A 20825-nucleotide genomic window follows, 5' to 3' on the forward strand; every position below is an offset into this window, starting at 1 on the left:
GATACTTTAAATTGCCCTCTCTAGCAAGAGCAGGTTAACCACTGGCATTAAGGCCATAATCTTGGCAAGGATTACCTCAAGTGCTCAATTTAGTTCACATAAGCAGTCACATTCAAACAGAAGGCATTTGATGCACCCAGAGCCATCAGAAGGGCACTACAAGAGACCATTATGCTGTGTTACCCTGTGGGAGCTGAAAGTACGATGTGGTCCAAATTTGTCTGAATCACATCAGCTGCTGCTACTGCTGCTGCCAGGGGAAAGGAAATGCCTGCAAAATTTCTTCCTGCACTTTCCAATTCTTTCTCTTGCCTACCATGACTTTCATGTTCAGCAGCCTCCATCACAACTGCACCCTCTCCTCTAACAGCCTAACAGGGCTGGGAAACAAACTGCCTACCCATCTGCTGCTACCACCTACCTCGCTGCTGGCTGGGATGCTAGGGACAGGTGGGCTCTGTTCTCCTCAGTTCTGTCAGAATGACAAAAAAGAGAATACAGCAGCAGTACTTGGTGCAAGCAAATGTCTCACTAGGGTGGCAGCTGGGCTACATATTTTTCCATTCGAGGTACTTGATATCTTCAGGGTTTTCAGCCAAAACGAAGAAGGATGGAAAGTCTCAGGAAGCCTTTCCTTCTTAAAAACCCTGGTTTTTATGCAACTGTTCATTATTAAATTTCTATTTTTCAAAAACAGTGTTTATCTCAGTGTCCTCCTGTAAGCTGAAAGCAAACTGGAGAAATAAAGATAGTAATGGACCAGCTCCTCAGCTAATGGAAACTGGCAGTAGTTCCTCTCAGAAGATAAACCTCAACTCTAGTTTTCCCATGGCAAAGAAAACAAACCTTTTAGTAGTACCGATTACAGTTTTACAGAGTTCCTAGTTCATGGTGAGAAGAGATGACCTGAGGACCTGATTTCCTATATAAAACACTACGTTCTTACTCTGACCATTCCAAAAGGCCTACATCCTAACAGGCCTCAGGAGGTATCTTTGGACTTACAGCCTCCTACATAGACATATTACCCATAGACACATGGCCTCACCTGGGTCAGGGAAAAGTACTTTTCCGTCTTCAGGAGACACAGCTTGCGTTTGTCATGGCCAAAGAACACCAGACACATAGGTAGCAGCAATGCTTTAGTTCCTGAACCGGTAATAGGGCTGACAGAGCTGAGCATTTTCACATAATCCTACCAGACAATGCCACAGCAACAATATCATAGTGTGATTAAGGGAAAACACTCCCAGTGTCTATGTGTCAATTCAATCCAGAGTGGTATGAAATAAGAAAAGTAATGTCGTAGCCATTACCTGTGCCTTCAAAAAAAGAAGTGAGTGCCCAAATGACAGGCAGAGGAAATCTGCCTTGTTATTCTCTGATATGAACAGAAATACTTCACAAATGGCCAACTTTACTACACCATCAGAAAATTAATTAGTTTCTTCATTAACTCTTACATTTACAGTTTCATATTAATACAAACATTAACTGACCTTTTGCATATTTTAAGTTGAGGAATTTTTCATTTTAAGCAAGCATAGTACTTATTTTTTTTAAAAAGAATAAAAAGAAAATACAAAGTATGTAACAGCGCCATCAATTAATTTTGCATAAGGCTTAACTACATTGTGCTGTGATCAGTTTATCTAGTTAGTTAACCCTAGCACTAGAAAGGATATTTATTTGAAAAGAGAAAAGGGGAATCAGTCTATAAAGCCCTAAGACATTCCCACAGTCACATCAGTCTCACCATGGCAACAGGACAGCTATGACACAGCCACAGGGCTACCTGTCCCTCTGTCTTTGGCTTGAGCAAGACCCCTTTGGTGCTGGACATGCCTTTGTCTCTCTCATGTTTCTTCCACCACAGCATCCAGCATCCTCTGTACCTGCTGTTCCCAGCTAATACGTCTGACTGGGCTCAGCACTTTCAGTTCTTCCCTCTGGCACCTCTTATCAGCGACAACCTTCTAAAACCTTCATTGATTTTGGCAAAAGGGGATCTTACAACAGTGCTACTACTATAATTCTTACCTAAACACTTACAAGTACCTGAGACTAATTCAGGCAGCACACATGAGAAGTACCTAATTCCTGATCTGGGTCTTCTGCCTATGTCTTGACAAAAAACTCCTTTCAGAACTCGGATGTGTCACTTGAATCTCTGTAGTTTGGCCTTTGCTCCTAAGCTACCTAAGAGTTCACAGGAAAATAATTTGGCTTTGATAACTTTTTTTCTCACTGTTCAGTTTTCTTCACAAACTCCTATTAATTTCAGTCATTCTAACAAAGTGATTAACATTGCTCTCAACCTGATCAACCTGTATTATGGATACCTCATGATAACAAAGCACCAACTACGCCACAGGATCTTTTGGCAGCCTTTGATCCTGATGACCATGGGGTACTCCTGGGATGTCTTTATGGATAAGGGAGCTCTTTAGTATCCTGTCTACATCCATTCTCCCTGGGATCTATGATGATTCTATGTCAATTGTTTTGTGATGTGCAAGATCTCCTTTGTCCTCTCTCTGCAGAGAGTGGTTTCAGGAATGAGTTTCTTAGTCTTTAAAGGGTTTGGGATTTCAGAATCATCATGTTGCAACTGCACCCATACTAAGCATTTTCTGTTCTTTGCTATTTCCTACCTTAGGAGAACGTAAAGCTTGATGAAGTCTGCCTCAAGAAGACAGAAGTGATATGGCAGATTTAGCACAGGGAACCAAGAGGTACTTTTTGACCAGGCGATATGACTGCAAGCAAGTTTAGTTATAAAGGTTGAAACACCTTGAACTAGTTTGGAATTTTCAGTTACTTTAGTTTTCAAGTACTAATCCTGGTTCAAGACACTTTTCAATCACAGTACTGGAAAAATATAATTTCTTTTGCTATGACCTCTTTAGACACCTGTGCTTTAGGATCCCAGCTGGGACAACAACTTGCAATAAAAAGGCTAACTTGAAAACCACTTACAGACTGTAGCCTTCTGCATTCTTAGAGCAATATCCATAATTTGTATAACATATTAAACTTCCTCCCTCTATATACATTTGCATAGTGTGTGTCACAGCCTATGCTGTTTAGAACCTACAAGTATTTTAAGCAAATCCCTGTTTTTGACATATTGTTTGAGGATGACTTATGATGGCCCCAAAGGATTAGTCTCTGAGAATGGCATAGAGGGTTTAGGGATTTGGAACCTTTCCTTCCAGCAGTTCACAAAAGCTTCAACTTTCTGAAGCTCACAGAATACCATTATCACCTTTGCCAAATATTAAGCATGACTACAGTATAAGCAAACAACCAAAACAGATATATACAAACTATACATCAACATAAATCTTATTAAATGTATGGCTACATAGACACAGCTACACAGGTAGCCTGGAGGGCTAATACAGATCCACTGTGGGCCTTGCAGTTCTGTAGAACACTAACCGTGATTAGTTGTACCCAAGCCTTGCTCTAAAAATTATGCCAGTGATGACTAATCCTTGACTCTAATGAGCAATCAAACAAACTAAAGCACAGAATCCTCAATAATATGTAGCATAAAGCCTTCAGTAAATAAACATTTCCAGGGACATAATAATCTGTATCTTGTGAAAAAAGGAAAAGGAGCAGTAACTAATTTGGATAAATAGGAAGCTATTATTGTGGCTTTTAAATATATATATACCTATTTCCTTGTTTCAGCTTGTTAAATGAAATGCAAACCCTCTTTATATGCATTTGTCAACTGCAGATTGTAATTGGGCCGCAATTCACTAAATCACTCAAACCTTAACTAAAATTAATTAAAGTAATATTTTTATTCCTAAGGAATTTCTGCAAGTAATGTAAACTCTATTATAATTTCACACTTTTTCTGTGAAAGAAATGAGCAGTTAGAGAAGACTCTCTCCTAGTGCTTACTAAGAATTTTGCCAGCAGAGGTAATAAATTTAAGCCAAACCCTCTCCTGACACATTCAGCATTCAAAGAAGACTATGCCAACAACTTGTATTATATACAGTAATATGACAACTAACAGCAAAAGATAAATTGGTTTTGTGTTTATTGTTTCAATGACACTTTACAGTGTTGAATAGTGGTGCACCTGAACATCCTTTGGTCAATTGAACGTCTCTTCATTTAAGACAAGACAGCTGATATTTGTGAGACAAGCAGTCACAACTCTAATTTTTGGATGTCATATGAAAAATACATCACTCTGTTGTAATGTTAAATATCAAAGCATTATTTACTGACACAGGCTCCCAAAGTAGAGAATGAATTTCCTTTAGGCAATATATTCTACACATATAGATGACCAAAATATGTGACAGTCCCTGGACAGCTCAAGACCCAGAATTACTTTAAAGAAAGATACGATAAATTAAGGGCTCTGAATTTGCTTGTAGCACAGAAAAATCCAGACAAAAAAGTTTGATAGCATGGATCCCCATATACTTCCATCGGTTTAGCTTGCTAAACTGCGCCCTTTGCTGCCCCCACGTGGTCTTGCCGCAAGACACTTTTTGATTTAGAAAAATAAAAGTTTCCTCCTTTCATTTATGTTTCAAATACAGTCTTAAATAAATAAGCCATGTTGTTTATCTGTTAGGTGTTACACAGCTCAAAATCATGCTTAAGTTCAAGAATCTAAATTACCTAAGGCAACAAATAAAATCACAAGTCCCTCACTGTTTTAAAAAAGTAGTGGTACTTTGATAACATAGTCACCAGATGTTCAGCTCTGACTACAAGTGCAGTGACCTAATGTACATTGGGTGGGTCAGTGCCATAAACTGTGAAGCACCTAAAAGGAAACATCACTGAAAAAAGAATAATAAAAAAAAAAAGACACATTCCATCTGTCACAATTCTTTTATTTCAGTCACACATTCACCCAGCAAACAGCTGTATAATATATATTCAAGTACCAGCAAATTCTTCATAGAATCATAGAAACACTAAGGTTGGAAAAGACCTCCAAGATCATCAAGTCCACATGTTAACTCAGAACCAGCTTGGTCACCACTAAACTATATCCCCAAGAGCCACACGGCTTTTGGACACTTCCAGAGATGGTGATTCCACCACTTTCCTGGCCAGTCTGTTCCAAAGCTCAGCAACCCTTTCTGTGAAATACTTTTTCCTAATATCCAATATAAACCACCCCTGGTGCAACTTGAGGCCATTTCCTCTCATCCTGTAACTTGTTACCTGGGAGAAGAGACCAATCCCCACCTCTCAGGTAGTTGTAGAGAGTGATAAGGTCCCCTGTGAGTCCTCTTTTCTCCAGGCTAATAACCTCAGCTCACTCGGCCACTCCTCCTGTGACTTACCCTCTAGATGCTTCATCAGTTTCACTGCCCTTCTCTGGACATGCTCCAGCACCTCAACATCTTTCTTGCAGTGAGGGGCCCAAAACTGAACACAATACTCAGCTTTTGCTCTTCCCTGCAACCTACTGCTACCCTTTTTTAAGGGATATATTCGCACTTTTTAGGTTTGTCGCACTAAGACACATGTGAAGTGTCTTTAAAAATACCTAAAAAAATAACCCCAAATTTTGGCAACTGTAAAATATATCTTTTTTAGATATGGTTATATGACAGAGTGTTAAATCACAGGTTTCTCAACCCTTCAAAAGGATATTGCTTCTGCTGTGATCATCCATGCTGGCATGATGCAAGATGTATGACTTTTCTGCTTCTGTGCCAGAAAGGGATTTTCATTGATGAGACCAAACATCTGACATAAAGAAACTTGTCAGAATCCCTCTCCTACCAGTATCCAGGGAAAGGTGAATCAGAGACAGGGCAAAGATCAAACACATGAAAAGAAAAAAAAAAGAACGCTTTTCACTTAGTCTTGTAGAGAGTAAGGCTTTCGTAGCCCTTGTATTGGAAAGATGTGTAATATGGATGCTTGTGTTTCACAGGAGTCCACAGGCACAAAGGTCAGTTTTTCTCCGCAAAGACCGTAACCTTCACACAAGCAGACTCTGACCTTCATCCTGGAAACCAGTGTCTCTGGTATCAGTCATTTCAGTAAGCCACTGTGGCAAAAGTTGTAGACAAAGGTGTTCTTCTGCACAGAAGTACAAATCATGAAGCAAATAGCTTTCATAAAGATTACATGTACTCAGGAAAAAAATCTACTCCTTGAAACATGGCAACATGAAGCACTTGGCTTTGATGACGTTTGTTGTAGAAACCCTCTTTTCAAAACTATTACACATTGTTCTACCCCAGCTTTAAAAGGACTGATGCAAGACCTCTGTTTGATTGATGATTTAAGTTCTGCTGTTTGAGACTGAAACTGTTTTCCATATCCTCTTGCTGGAATGGACAGACAACATATCTGTAACAAGCCCTCAGTCCACTTTGAAAAAAGCCATGCAATTCCTTGAGCACAACATGCTCAGCTTCCCAAAACAATCACAACAAATCTATAGCTGTGGTATAAGCTCCAGGAAAGGAGAGGCTTCACCCCACAGAAAGGAAGAGGGCACACTGACTGACACCAGCTACTTTAGTACTAGGCTGTGCCTATTTCCATGGATGTGACAGCCACACAATCTCTTCAGCGCAGCTAATGGAAACTTGTAACAGGTACAGGGACAGGAACGTTGACAAGAACAAATGAAATGTGTTTTCTAGACATGAGTCGAGCTTTCAAAATCATTAATGCTTTGTCTAACAGCTGGTTATAGTTTAAAGAGCATTAGAAATACCAAACATAAATCTTAACATAATACCAATAATAGTATAAGTATGTAAATAGAGAAGCCAGAAACCTGCAATGCTCCCACCGTCCTCATCTCAGGGATAATTATCCCACCTGTTACTGGGCACCTATTCATATTTACCACATCATTACTGTGATCATTTCATAAAACGCCCAATGAGTCTGTTGCTTTACCTGCTTTGCTCAAATCAATACATTTAGTCTCCATGCCACAATCTCATGATTATCCCAGCTGGTCTGTGCTTATGTTCATTCAGTGACACTCAGTCTGCCTTCTTTTGCTTTATGTCACATTGTTTACAGGACTTTATACACTGCACATTTTTGCTGACATGCTTAAGATCTGTAACACACCACACCAGGGCCCATTAAAAAACTCGTCATCAGACTATTGGTATGGCTCTGATATTCTGCTAAGAACACATAATTTAATTATTTGCACTGTTCTTCAGCTCATATATACTTTGAGTTTCTTATTCCTTGCTAAAAAGTCTTCAGATGCTATCTTGCCTTTCATAAACAACATTACTGTATATTTTTGTCCAATGAACTAATTTTGTATATATTAGATGATTAATAATGTAGGAGGTTTTCTCAGGAAAATCAACACACGAGAGTGGTGTTAATTTTGAGATAATAGGAGAAAGCAAGTCTTAAGACAAAAAATTAATATAAAAAGCTCAATTTAAAATAAATCGATATATAACAGATAGCTGTTTATCCCTTGGCAATCCATAATTTTGCTCTGTTAGAGCACTTTATGGGAAAGAAAAAGAATTTAAGAATATTCTGAACAAACTGGATCAGCAAATATTACTGTACCTAACCAAAACAGCACTATACTACCCATTTAATGTTTGTGAGCTTCCTCAATTTTAGATGTTTCCATTTCTTTTATCTTTAACTCTGAACTTTCTGCTCAGGTACAATAGTAATGCTTATATTTGTAAACTACTCAGCCCTAACTTCAAATCAAATTTGTTTAGCTATAATTTTAAATTAAAAAAAAAAAAAAAGAAGATATAACATTCATTAGTACCCTGATGTAAGAGTTGCTATCATTAGTCTAGGACCCCATTTTCTATAACTGATACTTTCATCTTCTTGGCTAATTAACCAATTAAATTACTACTCTACCTAAATTCAGAAAGCAGAGGAATAAAAGAAGTTTCCAGCAGAATATATTTTAGAGCAAAAGAGATGAAAATAAACTCGGAACATACCTCATATTCCCTGCCATAATGAGGAACAGATTATAAATGTGAGAAAAAATGAAGAGGAAGAGGATAGTACTGAAGAACATCGTCATCCAAGACCCATGATCCTCTCGAAACATTTTCAGACGGAGCAACTGACCTGTGGTACAAAAATTGTAAGAAAGCATATTTTAATCAGTCAGTAAATATCAAAAAACAAAATAAAGTACTAAACTGTATTTCTTCCTATACCAAATTATTCCACTGTATGTGGGGAGGGCAGATTTAGCATCATGCAGTCAAACCACTCTTCTGTAGTTCAGCATGAACAGATATTATTCCTACAAAATTACAAATTACTTGCAGTCTAGAAAAAAAAAAAAACCTGCAGGCCACTACAATTCACTTCAAATGCGAAAAAAAGGTTACTGATTCATACATTATTTTTCTTTTCATGTCTAAGACAGCTTTTCTTGGGCAAAGTATTTAAAGTAAGTCCACTGCCATACATTATTTGCTTCCCTAATTTCATTTGGAAATCAAATTATGAGTCTATGTAGAATCTTGCATGTTTTTCTTAGAAATTTAATCATATGATGTGCTATACTTTATTCCGCAGAGAATACCTTTGTCAAAGAATAGTGGTATGTCTTGTTGCTTGAAAAGAAGCTCTGATTATTCACACCCTTGGTGATAGGTGAAACTTTTATGATGTTTTTGCCAGGAACACATTTTTCCTAGGCTAGCTTTCCTTCTCTGTCTTCTCTTACCTTTTCCTCTTTGTCCTTCTCCATTATCATAAACTAAGGAGTTTCACATCTCTGTTTCCTGTAGCCCTTCACCCTTTTCACCTGCCCATACAATTTCATTCCATCCAATTTCCACATTTTTTTAATGTCTACTCTCATCCCTCTTTTCCTATTCTGAATCTCTCCATCTTTCCCAGACCTCTCCTTTCCTAAAACAAACATATCTAATGGTGTTTAGCATTGTAATAGCCTCTCTACTAACTTCTGCAAGAATACCCTATCAGCCTTTTGTCTTCCTTCTCTAAACTCTTCAGGTGCACAGTTTATTCACTGTCTGGAGTTTTTTATTTCTGGACCTCTACAAATGTGGTACAGCTCCTTGAGCTGCTCTAACCAGAATTTCTAACGACCACTTTCTTAAAGTCCAGCCATACTAGTTCTTCCTCATTTGGATGAGTGTCATGCATGTCAATCCAGTTGTTTATACTCTTCTTGATCTCCTTTTTTGTTCACAACTCTGTCCTTTAGCAGCTCTCCTTCTGCCTCTACTGATTTTAGGAGGTAGTTTGTACAGTTCATCATCTCTCATACTTGCATGCTCCTACTACTAACAGAATATTGTTGTTTTATCATGGATTACCATGAATGGATTACCCTTTTTCCAGGTGGAATTTTTCTTTTCTGAAACCAAGTAACATGTTCTTCGATTGTTTAGAGTATTGAAAACCTCACCAGCACAAGAGATGGGAATTTGCTTTTGCAGGGCTGAGAGTGCCACAGCAGAAGCCAACGGGGCTAAGGAGGGCAACTGATAATTTAAGCAGTAAGGTGAAGGACAGCATCTGTTGAGGAGATAGTGCAGTCTGGTACTAGAAGATTTCAAAATAGGGAGAACAGAAGGAAGATGAGGAGCTGGTCAGAAAAGCAAGATAGCAGACTGAGATGTGAACGGTTTGGGATGGAGGCAATTTCTGTGAGCTGTTTGCTGAACTGCCAAGTCCAGTTTCAGCACTGATTAGGGCTGGACACATGGGGAAGCTATAAAATGGGAGAAATTAGTCAAAAAACTTGAAGTGTTCATTCAGGCAGTCAGACAGGAAAATCCCAGGACTGTATTTGCTGCTGAAGACTGGAGATGCAGGTCTTGGGCAGGAAGACTGGAGGACCTGGACCAGACATGGGCTATGGGCTGAAGTGGCAGGTAGGATTTGAGCTCTGGAGTAATCAAAATCTTGAAGGATGGGAGTTCTCTGACAAGGCCAAGATTTGGAATAATATGAGGGAACTGTGAGGCAGGAAGTGATAGATAGGTACAGGGGGATGAATCAAGATCTATATGGAGCAAGAGTAGGTCCACAGACCAGTCCAGTAGTAGAGCAGCAATAACGAGGATTCTGGCAGTGAAGAAAGGGGAAGAAAGGGAAAGTGCAAACACACATATATATACACAGGGGCCTCAAGCCCCTGTACTCTTCTTCTCTTTCACTGCTGGAAACAATGACAGCCCAGGCCTAGCTAGACTGAGGATGTGTAATAAGTCTGTCCTTTCTTAAAAATCAAGCAGAAGCTGCTATGGCAATAGCATATTATCCTGACCTACTGAGAGGAGGGGCTTAATGACAAAAGATATTTCCCTTGCAGTTTGACACCTGCTCTCTGAACAGCTGCCATTGCATATGGAATATTACTGACACCTTCGATTATAAACAGGACTCGCAAAATAGAGTTGTGATTTCAGGAGGTCCAGATTAATGGACAGAAAAAGCACAGACTGGAACCTAGACTTCTGTAAAACAGATAATTCCAACCTTTCTAAAACAGGTAAGAGAAAGATTTAATAAATATCCATTGTACCTGTAATCTCCAAAGCAATAATTTGTTCCCTATTTAGTTATTACGCACTGATTAATATATAAACATATGTATAAATTTTATATTCTTAAAAGAACTTTTTCATAAATACCATCTTCAGTAGGGAAATTCTTACATCTTAACTTTCCTTCTACTGTAGCTTATGTTTGTCATATAGGACTTCACTAACTCTCAAGTAAGTTGAACATGAACAGAATTTTTTAATGAAAGAAATACTACCTTAATCATAAAACCAATCAACTCCTTAAGAAGAAAGCAATTGGATATTAGCACAATCTTCTTACCTAACTGCATACAAATACTACTGATATTACTTATTGTTCCCACCATACCGGTATGTATAACATGCTAAATGCAGTTGAGCTAGAATACGTTAAATGCTCCACTTAATACTTGCATTGCATTATATATCGTTTCATATCAATTCAGTTGAAATTAAAATGGAATGCATCAGATGATTACCTGACAGGTAAGTTGTTAAAGTAATAATTGCCAATAATGCTTATTATTTTTACAACAAAATCTAGGACTCTCTGTATAACGCTTTATTAATTTGATAAAATGAGCTAAAAGGTTACACTTTGAAAGCACACATAAGAGAAATATTTTTGTGTGTGAATGGCCAGAAATTTGGAAAACCTGTTTAGTAACTAGAATAAATTTGTACTAGATTAAAATACAAATTTGGCTGTTGCAAACAGCCACACAAAATAGAGTAATTCCAACAAAACAGTTCATGTGAAACTACAGCTTTTACTATAAAGAATAGCAAGCAAAAAGTAGCAAAGAACAAAGAGAGGAGATAAGGAATAATATTACACGAAATAACTTGTTGGCTCATCTTAATATTTTTTTTTGTTACTTCAGGACAAATTAATTGGTTATTATGACCTTATTAAAAACACCCCAACAGGTATGACAGGGAAGAACATAGTTCCTAGGCTATATTTACACATGCTAAATTATATACTTAAAAATAACCAAATAAATGTGCTAAGCCTAATGGAACTTTTCAAACACAAGTTAAATGCCATATTAGTGACCACCAGTGATAAAACTTTGAACTATAATTAGTTATATATAAAAATCAAGATTCCTTTCAGTGACAAAATGTTTCTTCAAAGAAGTTTCCTCAAAACATAATTTTTTACTGAAAACAGGTTTTCTATCTTTTCCAAGGCTTTGGAGACCACATCACAGGTACAAAGGGAACACAGGGTAGTAGAGACTTCAGGATTTATGGTCCAGCAACAAACCAGGCAGTAAATCAGCTCATCAGCTGAAACCTGCTTGACTTTCTCCGGCAGCATATAAATGCTGCCAGGGATCATGAGAGAGAGCTTGTAGATATTGTCAGAGAGTCACAGATCTAAACTATTTCTTTTCAGTCCAGGAGAAGAGACAACTCAATAGGCAGATACAAAACACTGAGTCTAATAGGACACTTTTTTAAAAACTAAAGCTTTTCTAGCATTTTTAGATCCACAGTCCATAGGATGGTTGGATTTATTAGACTGTAGAAGCAGAAACAAGAGAAACATTGAATTCTTACTCATAAATTTAGCATGCTTTCTTATCTTAATTAGGAGTGATAGAAACCACAAACTCCAACCCTTTCCTGGGCATATGTGTAATATTCTAATACCAAGCTCTTCATCAAATCAGATGTATTCCTTTAATTTTGGATGCCTCATCATGTGATTGCTCTTTCTGTCCTTTTAATGTTCATGGTCATCAATGGCTGAAACTGTTCAGCTGAAAAATTAATCTCAATAAATGGGAAGTATTTTTTAACCTTGAAAACCAATCCTACTTTCATCAAAGTTTGGCAAGTCTGCTCTTAGCACTAACAACATAAGCATAATATAATGTCATTTTGCTCTTGCTCATTCTGCTACTCTATGTGTCTGTATGTATGTGGCTGACTTTGTTTAAGAATGCATGAACCTAGCAGTGAACACTGTAATGTTCATAAAAAAAAAGTTTTCCTAAACTACAGATACAAAATTTTAGATTTGAACTGTAACGACAATCTAGTCACATCCTGTAGCTCAAGTTATTCCGTTGGTGCTAAGACAGTAGACAGAAAACTTGCTATTTTCTGATATTAAAAAAAAGTCACTTCTGAAAATTATTACAGCACATATGCAGATCTACTGGACATCGGGGTAGCTCCAATGGCCTCAGGATAGAACAGGACATGCCGACCGTCTTTCCCACATGCAGTCAAACTGTGTCCTTGATTGTATAAGGTTTTAAATTTTTCTGACAGAAAACCAGATCTTGTTATAGCAGCAAGCTGGGAGTCAAATCCCCTGTGTTCTTCTCTTGCTTATTAAGTTACCCCAGGAAAGATTCTTTTTATCTCTGCACCTGTTTCCCTGTGTCCACCCTCTAAGTCACTCCCTGATCAATTGCAAAGCACACTGTTTGAAGTCTTGTTTACGGTCTTTAAGCTCTACCATAATACAAAGAATTAATAGGAGACAGTAAAAGTATTTTAGAAAATTCAAATATATATACCACCGTAGATGCTTGGGAAACACCTACACAAACACGGACATACTTTCTAATGACTCTTTGAGCTCCAAATTTACCTTACACAGCTAGGCAGCTCCACCCTCTCCAACTACATAACTTACTTCATATAGCTCAACGCTGAGTGCAGCCCAGCAAACTGAAGGTGATGAAGGGGATAGGAGATTTATTAGTTCAGTTCTGTAACTGCCCTAACATAGTCATAAGGCTACACACCCCGACTTTATCCAGCCAACCTACAGCAAAGCAGAGCAGGTGGAACAGCTGTTTGCCTCCCTCCATTTAGATCTACCTATAATCTTTGTCCAGGAGCTTGATAAGCTCAGGAACCTGGCATTACAATTCCCTCATGCAGCTACGGCCGTGCTGTTTGTAGCCAGTTTAGGACTTATTTATACAGTCAACACAACTTGGAATCAAGTGTTCAGTGCCTTCATTCTTAAGTATTGAAAAGGAAGGCAGAGAGGTAGGAAATACCATTTGATTCAAAGAACACATGACCTATAGCCAAGGGGATTTTAGGAAAATATAACTTTCCTATACATATTCAAACCCCTTTTAATTTATCACATCGTAAGAAAATGTTACTTAATTGTGTTTCACCTATCAGGATGGCTATTTTAAAGAATTTACAGGGATAGGGATATCTTACAAAATTCAGCTGAAGAAAAAAAGTTACACAGTTCATGTAATTTTTACATTCACAAAGGCTATGGAAAAGGGAAAGTATAGCTACCCTAGGGTAAAGTCCAGTACTTCAATACTGAAGAAAATACATTTATAGAGCAAACACTCCCCACACTGTGAGTAGAACAGATGGCTTTCTATCCATATTCATTACCTGGAAAGTCATTTGACTGCCTTTGTTGCTGAGCTTCTAGAGAAGCAACTTTCCTTCCTAACTTCGTTGAGTACAGTTTGAACCAGCTTTTTGTCAGGTTACTGAGTCGACTATAAATTTGCAAAGCACAATAACACAGCCTTTATTTAGCAGGTGTTCACTGCAGCTCATGTTTGCTATATTTTCACCCATGTCTGTGAACATACCTTTGGAAAAGACTTACTGTACTAAGGTTGACATGAAAGCAAAACACTACATTAGAAAAAAACACTATTTCCAACTTAATGCTTGAAGATGTTTTGAAATTTTCAAGGAGTCAATAACATTCTGAAAAAGTCCTGTCTTCCATTCAAAGTGTGATCTGTACTGAGGAAAATATTATCCTGTCGTCCTATAAAGTTATTTGGATGACTCTCATACAAAGCTTCTACTTGGACAGACCTTACAGTTTGGCACCTGCTGCATCATCTGCAGAAAGTTTATAGAAACATAACGAAGGGCAAATGGTGACAGCTCATTCTGACAGAAGATTCCAGACTTTATTTTGCTTTTATGAGAAGTAATCAATGAAATTAAGCATAAGACATTATAAGCTTAAAACACTCGCTTTGAAAAATACACTACAGATCTATATTCCACACATTCCAAAACATGAATTGACACCAAATGGGCCATAAAGAGTTAGACAAAATTAATTCTCTAACCCCACCAAAAGCACAATGTTTTCAGCACAGGAAAATTATTTAAAGAAGAAAATCAGAGAAAAAGGAAAAAAAGAAAAGGCACTTTGTCTAGTGCTTTAGATGGTAAGGTTGCTGTGGCCTTTACCGCAAGCAGAATTTCCTCCTGATTTGTTTTGACACTGTTTTCTTGACCTCAGTCACAGCCCACTGCACAGCTGCCCACATTAAACATGCCTCTAGGCCCAGTATGGATACTCAAGGCAATCAAAGCAATGATGGAATGAGCGTGGGCAATTACTGTCCTTCTGTCATCTCCTCTGCTTTTTCCAAAGATATTTACAGATACATTGGAGACCAGCTAAATGGTCGGCCTTACTTGAAAGCAAGGTTGCTGTTACTTGAGAATGCATGCTTTTTTTCTCTCATCCATTGTACACAATGTTAAATAGCGGAGACGAAAGTATATAAAGCCTTGCATAAAAGTTTATGAAGATCTGCTTGTGTGGGTGTTGTAGAGTAAGCTTTAAGTATATTTGGAGTTCATATTTTTTTCAGATAGAGGAGAGGTTGTAGATCATACTAGGTTCTGAATTCTTTTGCCAGTTCAAACATACTGAATTTAATTTAAAATTTTTTAATTTTAAATTTAATACATCCAACTCGATTTTTATTTTAAAGGCTGTTGGTCTCTCTTTTTCCTTCAGGCATACTCCATGGACAGACGATGAATGGTACATGCACTATTTTAATTTGCAACAGAAATCCTAAGCTGGAGTGGTACTGTTATTTGCTGTTTCTGGTTTGCCTTTTCTCTTTATTAACAGGATTTCTAGGCAATATACTTGCACTACGACATTATGTTTACTGCATGAAGACATGGACGACCAATACCATATTTCTCTTTAATTTGGCACTTTGTGACTTTACTTGGACTCTCATGGCACCTTTTTCAGTATATTATAATATCGAGAAGTTATCTGTATATTTCAGTCAAGCATTTTATCAGATCATAAGACTATTTTTTAGTATTAATGTCTATGGAAGTGTCTATTTCCTGGCACTCATCAGTTTTGACAGATACATAGGTGCTGTCCATCCTATCACTTCATTAACATGGTGGGGCAAAGGAAAGGCTGTGTTTTGCACTATTGGGGTATGGATCTTCATAGTGATTGCATCAATGCCTGACATCTACTACACAGTTGCTGCTAGAAGACACCCTGACATCATAAATGACCTGGATGCCACTGAAGGATCTTTACACTTTGTAGTGCCATTCTTGCTCTCCAAGATTCTATTGAGATTCCTAATTCCAGCCACAATCATCTTTACATGCTATATGTTGACTCTCAAAGCACTACTACGACTCAGTAAACGTCAGCAAAGAAGGAACAGACTTGTTAGGCCTCTGTTGCTGATTTCAGCTGCTATGATTGTATTTGCTGTTTCTTTCATACCTTACCATGTTATGATGGCGGTAATACTAATTTACAGAATTAATTGTAAACCACTCTGTGGGAACATAAGCACATTAAATGCTATTTACAAAGTCACAGAGATCATCTGCAGCATCAACAGCTGTCTTGATCCAATCATTTTTACGGTAGCAAATAAGACATTCTATCAAAGAACTAAAAGTATAAAATGTCATCTCGAATGCCAGTGCTGCAGTTGCCTGACAAGAAAAGTAAGGGACATCACTCTGGCCCCGAGAACAATGACGTAAACACTAGTCTACAAAGATTCACATCTCCAATTGCTTTGTGTCATCAGATCCATTTAAAATTTTTTCTATATTGTACAGCTATCTCTTGAATAAGCAATAATACACATAAATGCAAAGTAAAACTTAACATGAAGAGAAACAGTAGCAACTTCTGCCTTTACAGAACTGGCATTTTAAATATTCGTGCTATAAATATACCGTACACGCAGCATGTACCAAAAGTTCTAAATAGCTCCTTTAATTCTTGGACAGAAAAATACAGTAAGATTAAGTGCAGATAGTGATGAGGAGCCTCCTTATAGTTTCTGTTAATTATTTTTTCATCAGTTTGTAAGGGCTGCTGTGATTGGATTGTGCAATTAATAACTATCATGATGCTTACAGATGGACTTCTCGAACATTTTCAGAGAGGCTTTCTAAAAGTACTTCATTTTAATGCTGCTTGCACTAGAGTTCCACTGCCAGTGGAACCTCATTAACTCAGTAAAGTGCAGCAGATTTCCAAAAACAAACAAACAAAAACCAAATAGTAAGATAAAGTCCCTGCGGATAGTCAGAGACACAGTAATTCTGTTCACAAAGTAAATAGGCATGGATTAAAGAGCTTTGCTAAGCCTTCCCCGAGGCAGCAAGGCTTCCCAACTGATAGGGGTATCCCCCAAATCCTAGGCAACTACAGCTGTTTGTCATTAGTGTTCTGCTTCAGGGGAGCATGTGTTCTGCCATGAACTCTGATTTCCTCAACAGTGAGAAGTGTGCACTGGAAAAGTGTTCTGAAATACAAAAGTGGCTGAGCCACAAGAAGGGTAAGACATGCTGCTATACAGGAGTGCTTCTTCTGTTCCTTTGGTGTCTTAGCATCACAGTTTCAGGACAGTCTAAGGTAATTAGACTACAATGCATTTTAATCATTAAACCAGCACAACAGATAGTTATCACAACATCCACCTTCAAGAGTCATTATATATGTGTTCTTTCATCATATTATATGGGCAAAATAATCATGTTCCAATGATCAGCCACCTGCTGACTTGTCTTCTAGCCAAGTTCCACATATTACTCTGTTAATTATAAAAGCCCATGTATCAGTGAGCACATTACCTTTACTTTCAGAAGGTACTCGTGACAAAGTATATTTTAATATACTTTGTACAGTGTCTTAATTCTTTAATTATTTAGTTTTAATATAATTTTGTCTTCACATGTCTCTATTTGAAAATATTTCTATTTTACATGGGTACTGAATCTCTCTTGTTGTATGTTTCAATTGTATTGACTAAATATATATGTATGTATAAAATCTAGAAAAACTATACTTTTTAATTTTCTTCAACTGTGACATGAAACGAAGAACCTGGTCCTGATAATCTGAAACACTTTACAAGTGTTTGGATGTACTAGCACACTCACAACATCCCACAGAATAATTGCATGCCTATATTCTAAGTCCTGCTTTTTTCCTTTGATAATTTCTTAATCTTTCAATTTCTCTTATTTTAAAAATATTAACTTTTTTTAAAACACATGAATCGTCTATTGGAAACATGAGAAGGTTATTAACACAACATTGGCTTCCATAAGAAACAGAGCTTTTTAACTCAGGAATGGGCATCCATGGGCAATTACCTATATACACTTCTCAGACTGATAAAGAAACAATGGCAATGTCATTTAGTGACAAAGGTGTTCCCAGCATGAAAAGGACAGAATAGCAGAGATAAGTGTGAAGTTCTGTACTCAATGAGTTTATTGCTCCCACCAGATTGCACCCAAACTTGTAAACTGTAAGCTATTTCCAAAATCGAACACTTGCCAGTTTTATGTTTCAATTTATCTTTAGAGGCACAAATACACTGTTTCGTTTTCCTTTCTCCACCTCAGTATTGCTTCAGCAATTTAGTGTCTGTGTTTTGGCTGAGTAAAATTCAACGTGGGACCAAAATAGGCTTTTCTATACACAAAACTAAACATGAAAACTCAGTGCACATCTGGCTACAAAAGATAACTTCACACCTCTGGGACTCAGGGATTTTCAGCTTTTACTTGCCAGGACTTGTAATATGTGAGCTTTTTCAGGAGAGACAACACTGGCTTATACAAAAAACTTGTCAAAATTTTCTTGAGATTTTTAATAGAATTACAGTTGTTTCTCTGTTCAAACAGATAATTTTACTCTTATTGGGTAATATCTACTATATTAAGCAAGTGTAATTAGAAAGATTTGTTGTTAAAGAGGAAAGAAACATTCAACTCAGAAGAAATTGTGAAAAATATTATCAAACTCACTTCCTGATTTTGGAAAATAATTAGATTTGTTTCCTCTTGAAGTGCTGCCTTTACAACACATATGAATGCAGACTGTGCTCAAAAATACTCAAAGTTGGAAAGAATAAAATTAAAAATTTTAATTAAATATTGCATTGAAAGCCTCCAGTGAGTTCAAGACAAATACAATAATCAAAGAGCTTCACAGAAAACCCTTCCACAATTCCTATGCAGTGTCTTTTGCAAGCAGCATAAATGCAGATTGCAGAGATTGTCAAGCAAAGTCTAGTGATGTAAAAAGAAAAACTAAGGTAACAATAAGGAAATGCTTTAAAGTCAGTGTGAGTCTAACTCAAAAGAAAAACAAAACTAGGGAGAAATTTCAATCTGGTCAGGCAATCAGAATATAAAATGCATTTAACTAAACAAGGATGACCTTTATATTTTCAGTGGGGCTGAACTCTGCAGTATACTCACATAGAAATATGCAAAATGAGATGCTTTTCACTACTCTGTCTGCATCACCCCAACAAAGAGCTCCACGGTCCAGGGCACACATGATGGAGCTATGCCAGTGATTGCCACTGTGGGCCTGGGAGAGTATCAAGGAGCACTTACAGTGCTGTGCCAGCAACCAGGGAAGGAAGGACTGGGGAAGTAAACAGGCAGGGATATGTTTTTGCAGGTGTGAATCCGGACCTCAGCCAACTCAGAACATAAAAATTACCATGAAATAGTATGTATCTAACCTGTCTCCTTCTATGGGTCACACGTTTGGTGGATGAGGTAAATGCTGTGAATCTCGTCCCTTTAGACTTTTGTAAAGCCTTGGACATTGGTTCCCACAGCATTCTCCTGCAGGAACTGGCTGCTCATGGCTTGGATTGGTGAGTAAAAAAGCCAGCTGGCTGGCCAGGCCCAGAGGGTGGTGGTGAATGGTGTGACATCTAGTTGGCAGCCAGTCACCAGTGGTGTTCCTCACAGCTCAGTACTGGGGCCAGTCCTGTTTACTATCTTTATCAATGACGTGAATGAGGGGATCGAGTGTACTCTCAGTCATTTAGCAGACAACACCAGGCTGGCTGGGAGTCTTGAGCTGCTGGAGGGTATGATCTGCTAGGATCAGCTAGGATCTGCTGCAGGCTCTGCAGAGGGATCTGGACAGGCTGGATGGATAGGCTGAGGCCAATTACATGAGGTTCAACAAAGCCAAGTGTCATATACTGCACTTGGGTCACAACAACCCCATGCAATGCTACAGGCTTGGGGTAGAACGGCTGGAAAGCTGACAAGCAAAAAGGATCTGGGGGTTTTGGTTGGCAGTTGTCTGAACATGAGCCAGCAGTGTGCTCAGATGGCCAAGAAGGCCAATGGCATCCTGGCCTGTATCAGAAATAGTGTCACCAGCTGGACCAGGGAAGTGATTGTTCGGCCGCACTTTAAATTTTGTGTTCAGTTTTGGGCCCCTCACTTCAAGAAAGACCTTGAGGTGCTGGAGTGTGTTCAGAGAAGGGCAACAAAGCTGGTGAAGAGTCTGGAACACACGTCTTAGGAAGAGCAACTGACGGAGCTGGGGGTGTTTATCCTGGAGGAGGCTCAGGGGTGACCTATTGCTCTCTACAACTACCTGACAGAAGGTTGTGCAGTGAGGTCCAGTCAGTCTCTTTTCCTATGTAACAAGTGACAGGACAAGTGGAAATAGCCCCAAGTTGCATCAGGGGAGGCTTAGATTGGATATTGGGAAAAATTTCTTCACCAAAATGTTGTCAAGCACTGGAACAGACTGCAAAGAAAAGTGGTTGAGTAACCATCCCTGGAGGTATTGAAAAGACATGTAGATGTGGAACTCAGGGACATGGTTTTATGGTGGACTTGGCAGTGCTGGGTTAATGGTTGAACCTGATGATCTTAAAAGTCTTTTCCAAACTAAATGATTCTATGATTTTATCCAGGCAGTATTGATTTCTGTTGTGTATCCTTTGATCCTTCCTGCCCCCAAGAACATGAACAAGAGATACAGCCAGCATGTCCCCAGTAACCTCTTCGCTGGGAACAAGCAGGAGCACGGTGGAGACTCCTCCAGTTCACTTATGCAGGACTGAGTAAGGTGGGCATCCTAGCTCCTCAGTTCACTGTTCTGGGCTCAGCTGGCAGGACAAGGGACAAACTGTTTGGACTCTCAGATTCTAATACGATCCGTTTTTCTGCATT

At 38.3% G+C, this 20825-nt stretch overlaps 2 protein-coding genes across 8 annotated transcripts in view; one reads left to right on the forward strand and one right to left on the reverse strand.

Annotated features, from left to right (window-relative positions):
• Positions 1-20825, reverse strand: part of TMEM117 (transmembrane protein 117) — a 211272-nt gene that overhangs the window by 173786 nt on the left and 16661 nt on the right. For 6 of the 7 annotated variants that reach the window (XM_064655865.1, XM_064655859.1, XM_064655860.1 and 3 more), the window contains one exon: positions 7968-8100. In XM_064655865.1, coding sequence (XP_064511935.1) covers positions 7968-8100 — 133 coding nt within the window. Of the gene's footprint in view, positions 1-7967; positions 8106-20825 lie in introns of all 7 variants that reach the window. The other variant, XM_064655861.1, reaches the window with a different exon arrangement.
• On the forward strand, positions 10277-17692 carry LOC135414747 (P2Y purinoceptor 1-like). Its single transcript, XM_064655867.1, has 2 exons — positions 10277-10510; positions 15328-17692. Exons 1-2 carry the CDS (start codon positions 10441-10443, stop codon positions 16347-16349), a joined length of 1092 nt encoding a protein of 363 aa, XP_064511937.1. The 5' UTR covers positions 10277-10440; the 3' UTR covers positions 16350-17692.

Source organism: Pseudopipra pipra, chromosome 5 (assembly GCF_036250125.1).
Source record: "Pseudopipra pipra isolate bDixPip1 chromosome 5, bDixPip1.hap1, whole genome shotgun sequence".
Taxonomy (NCBI): Eukaryota; Metazoa; Chordata; class Aves; order Passeriformes; family Pipridae; genus Pseudopipra; species Pseudopipra pipra.

Excerpts from the sequence above, each read along its gene's own strand:
- LOC135414747 (XM_064655867.1), top strand. The coding sequence starts at position 10,441 with ATGGACAGAAAAAGCACAGACTGGAACCTAGACTTCTGTAAAACAGAT. Across the intron at positions 10,511-15,327 it reads TTCCAACCTTTCTAAAACAG|GCATACTCCATGGACAGACG; the intron begins GTAAGAGAAAGA and ends TTTTTCCTTCAG.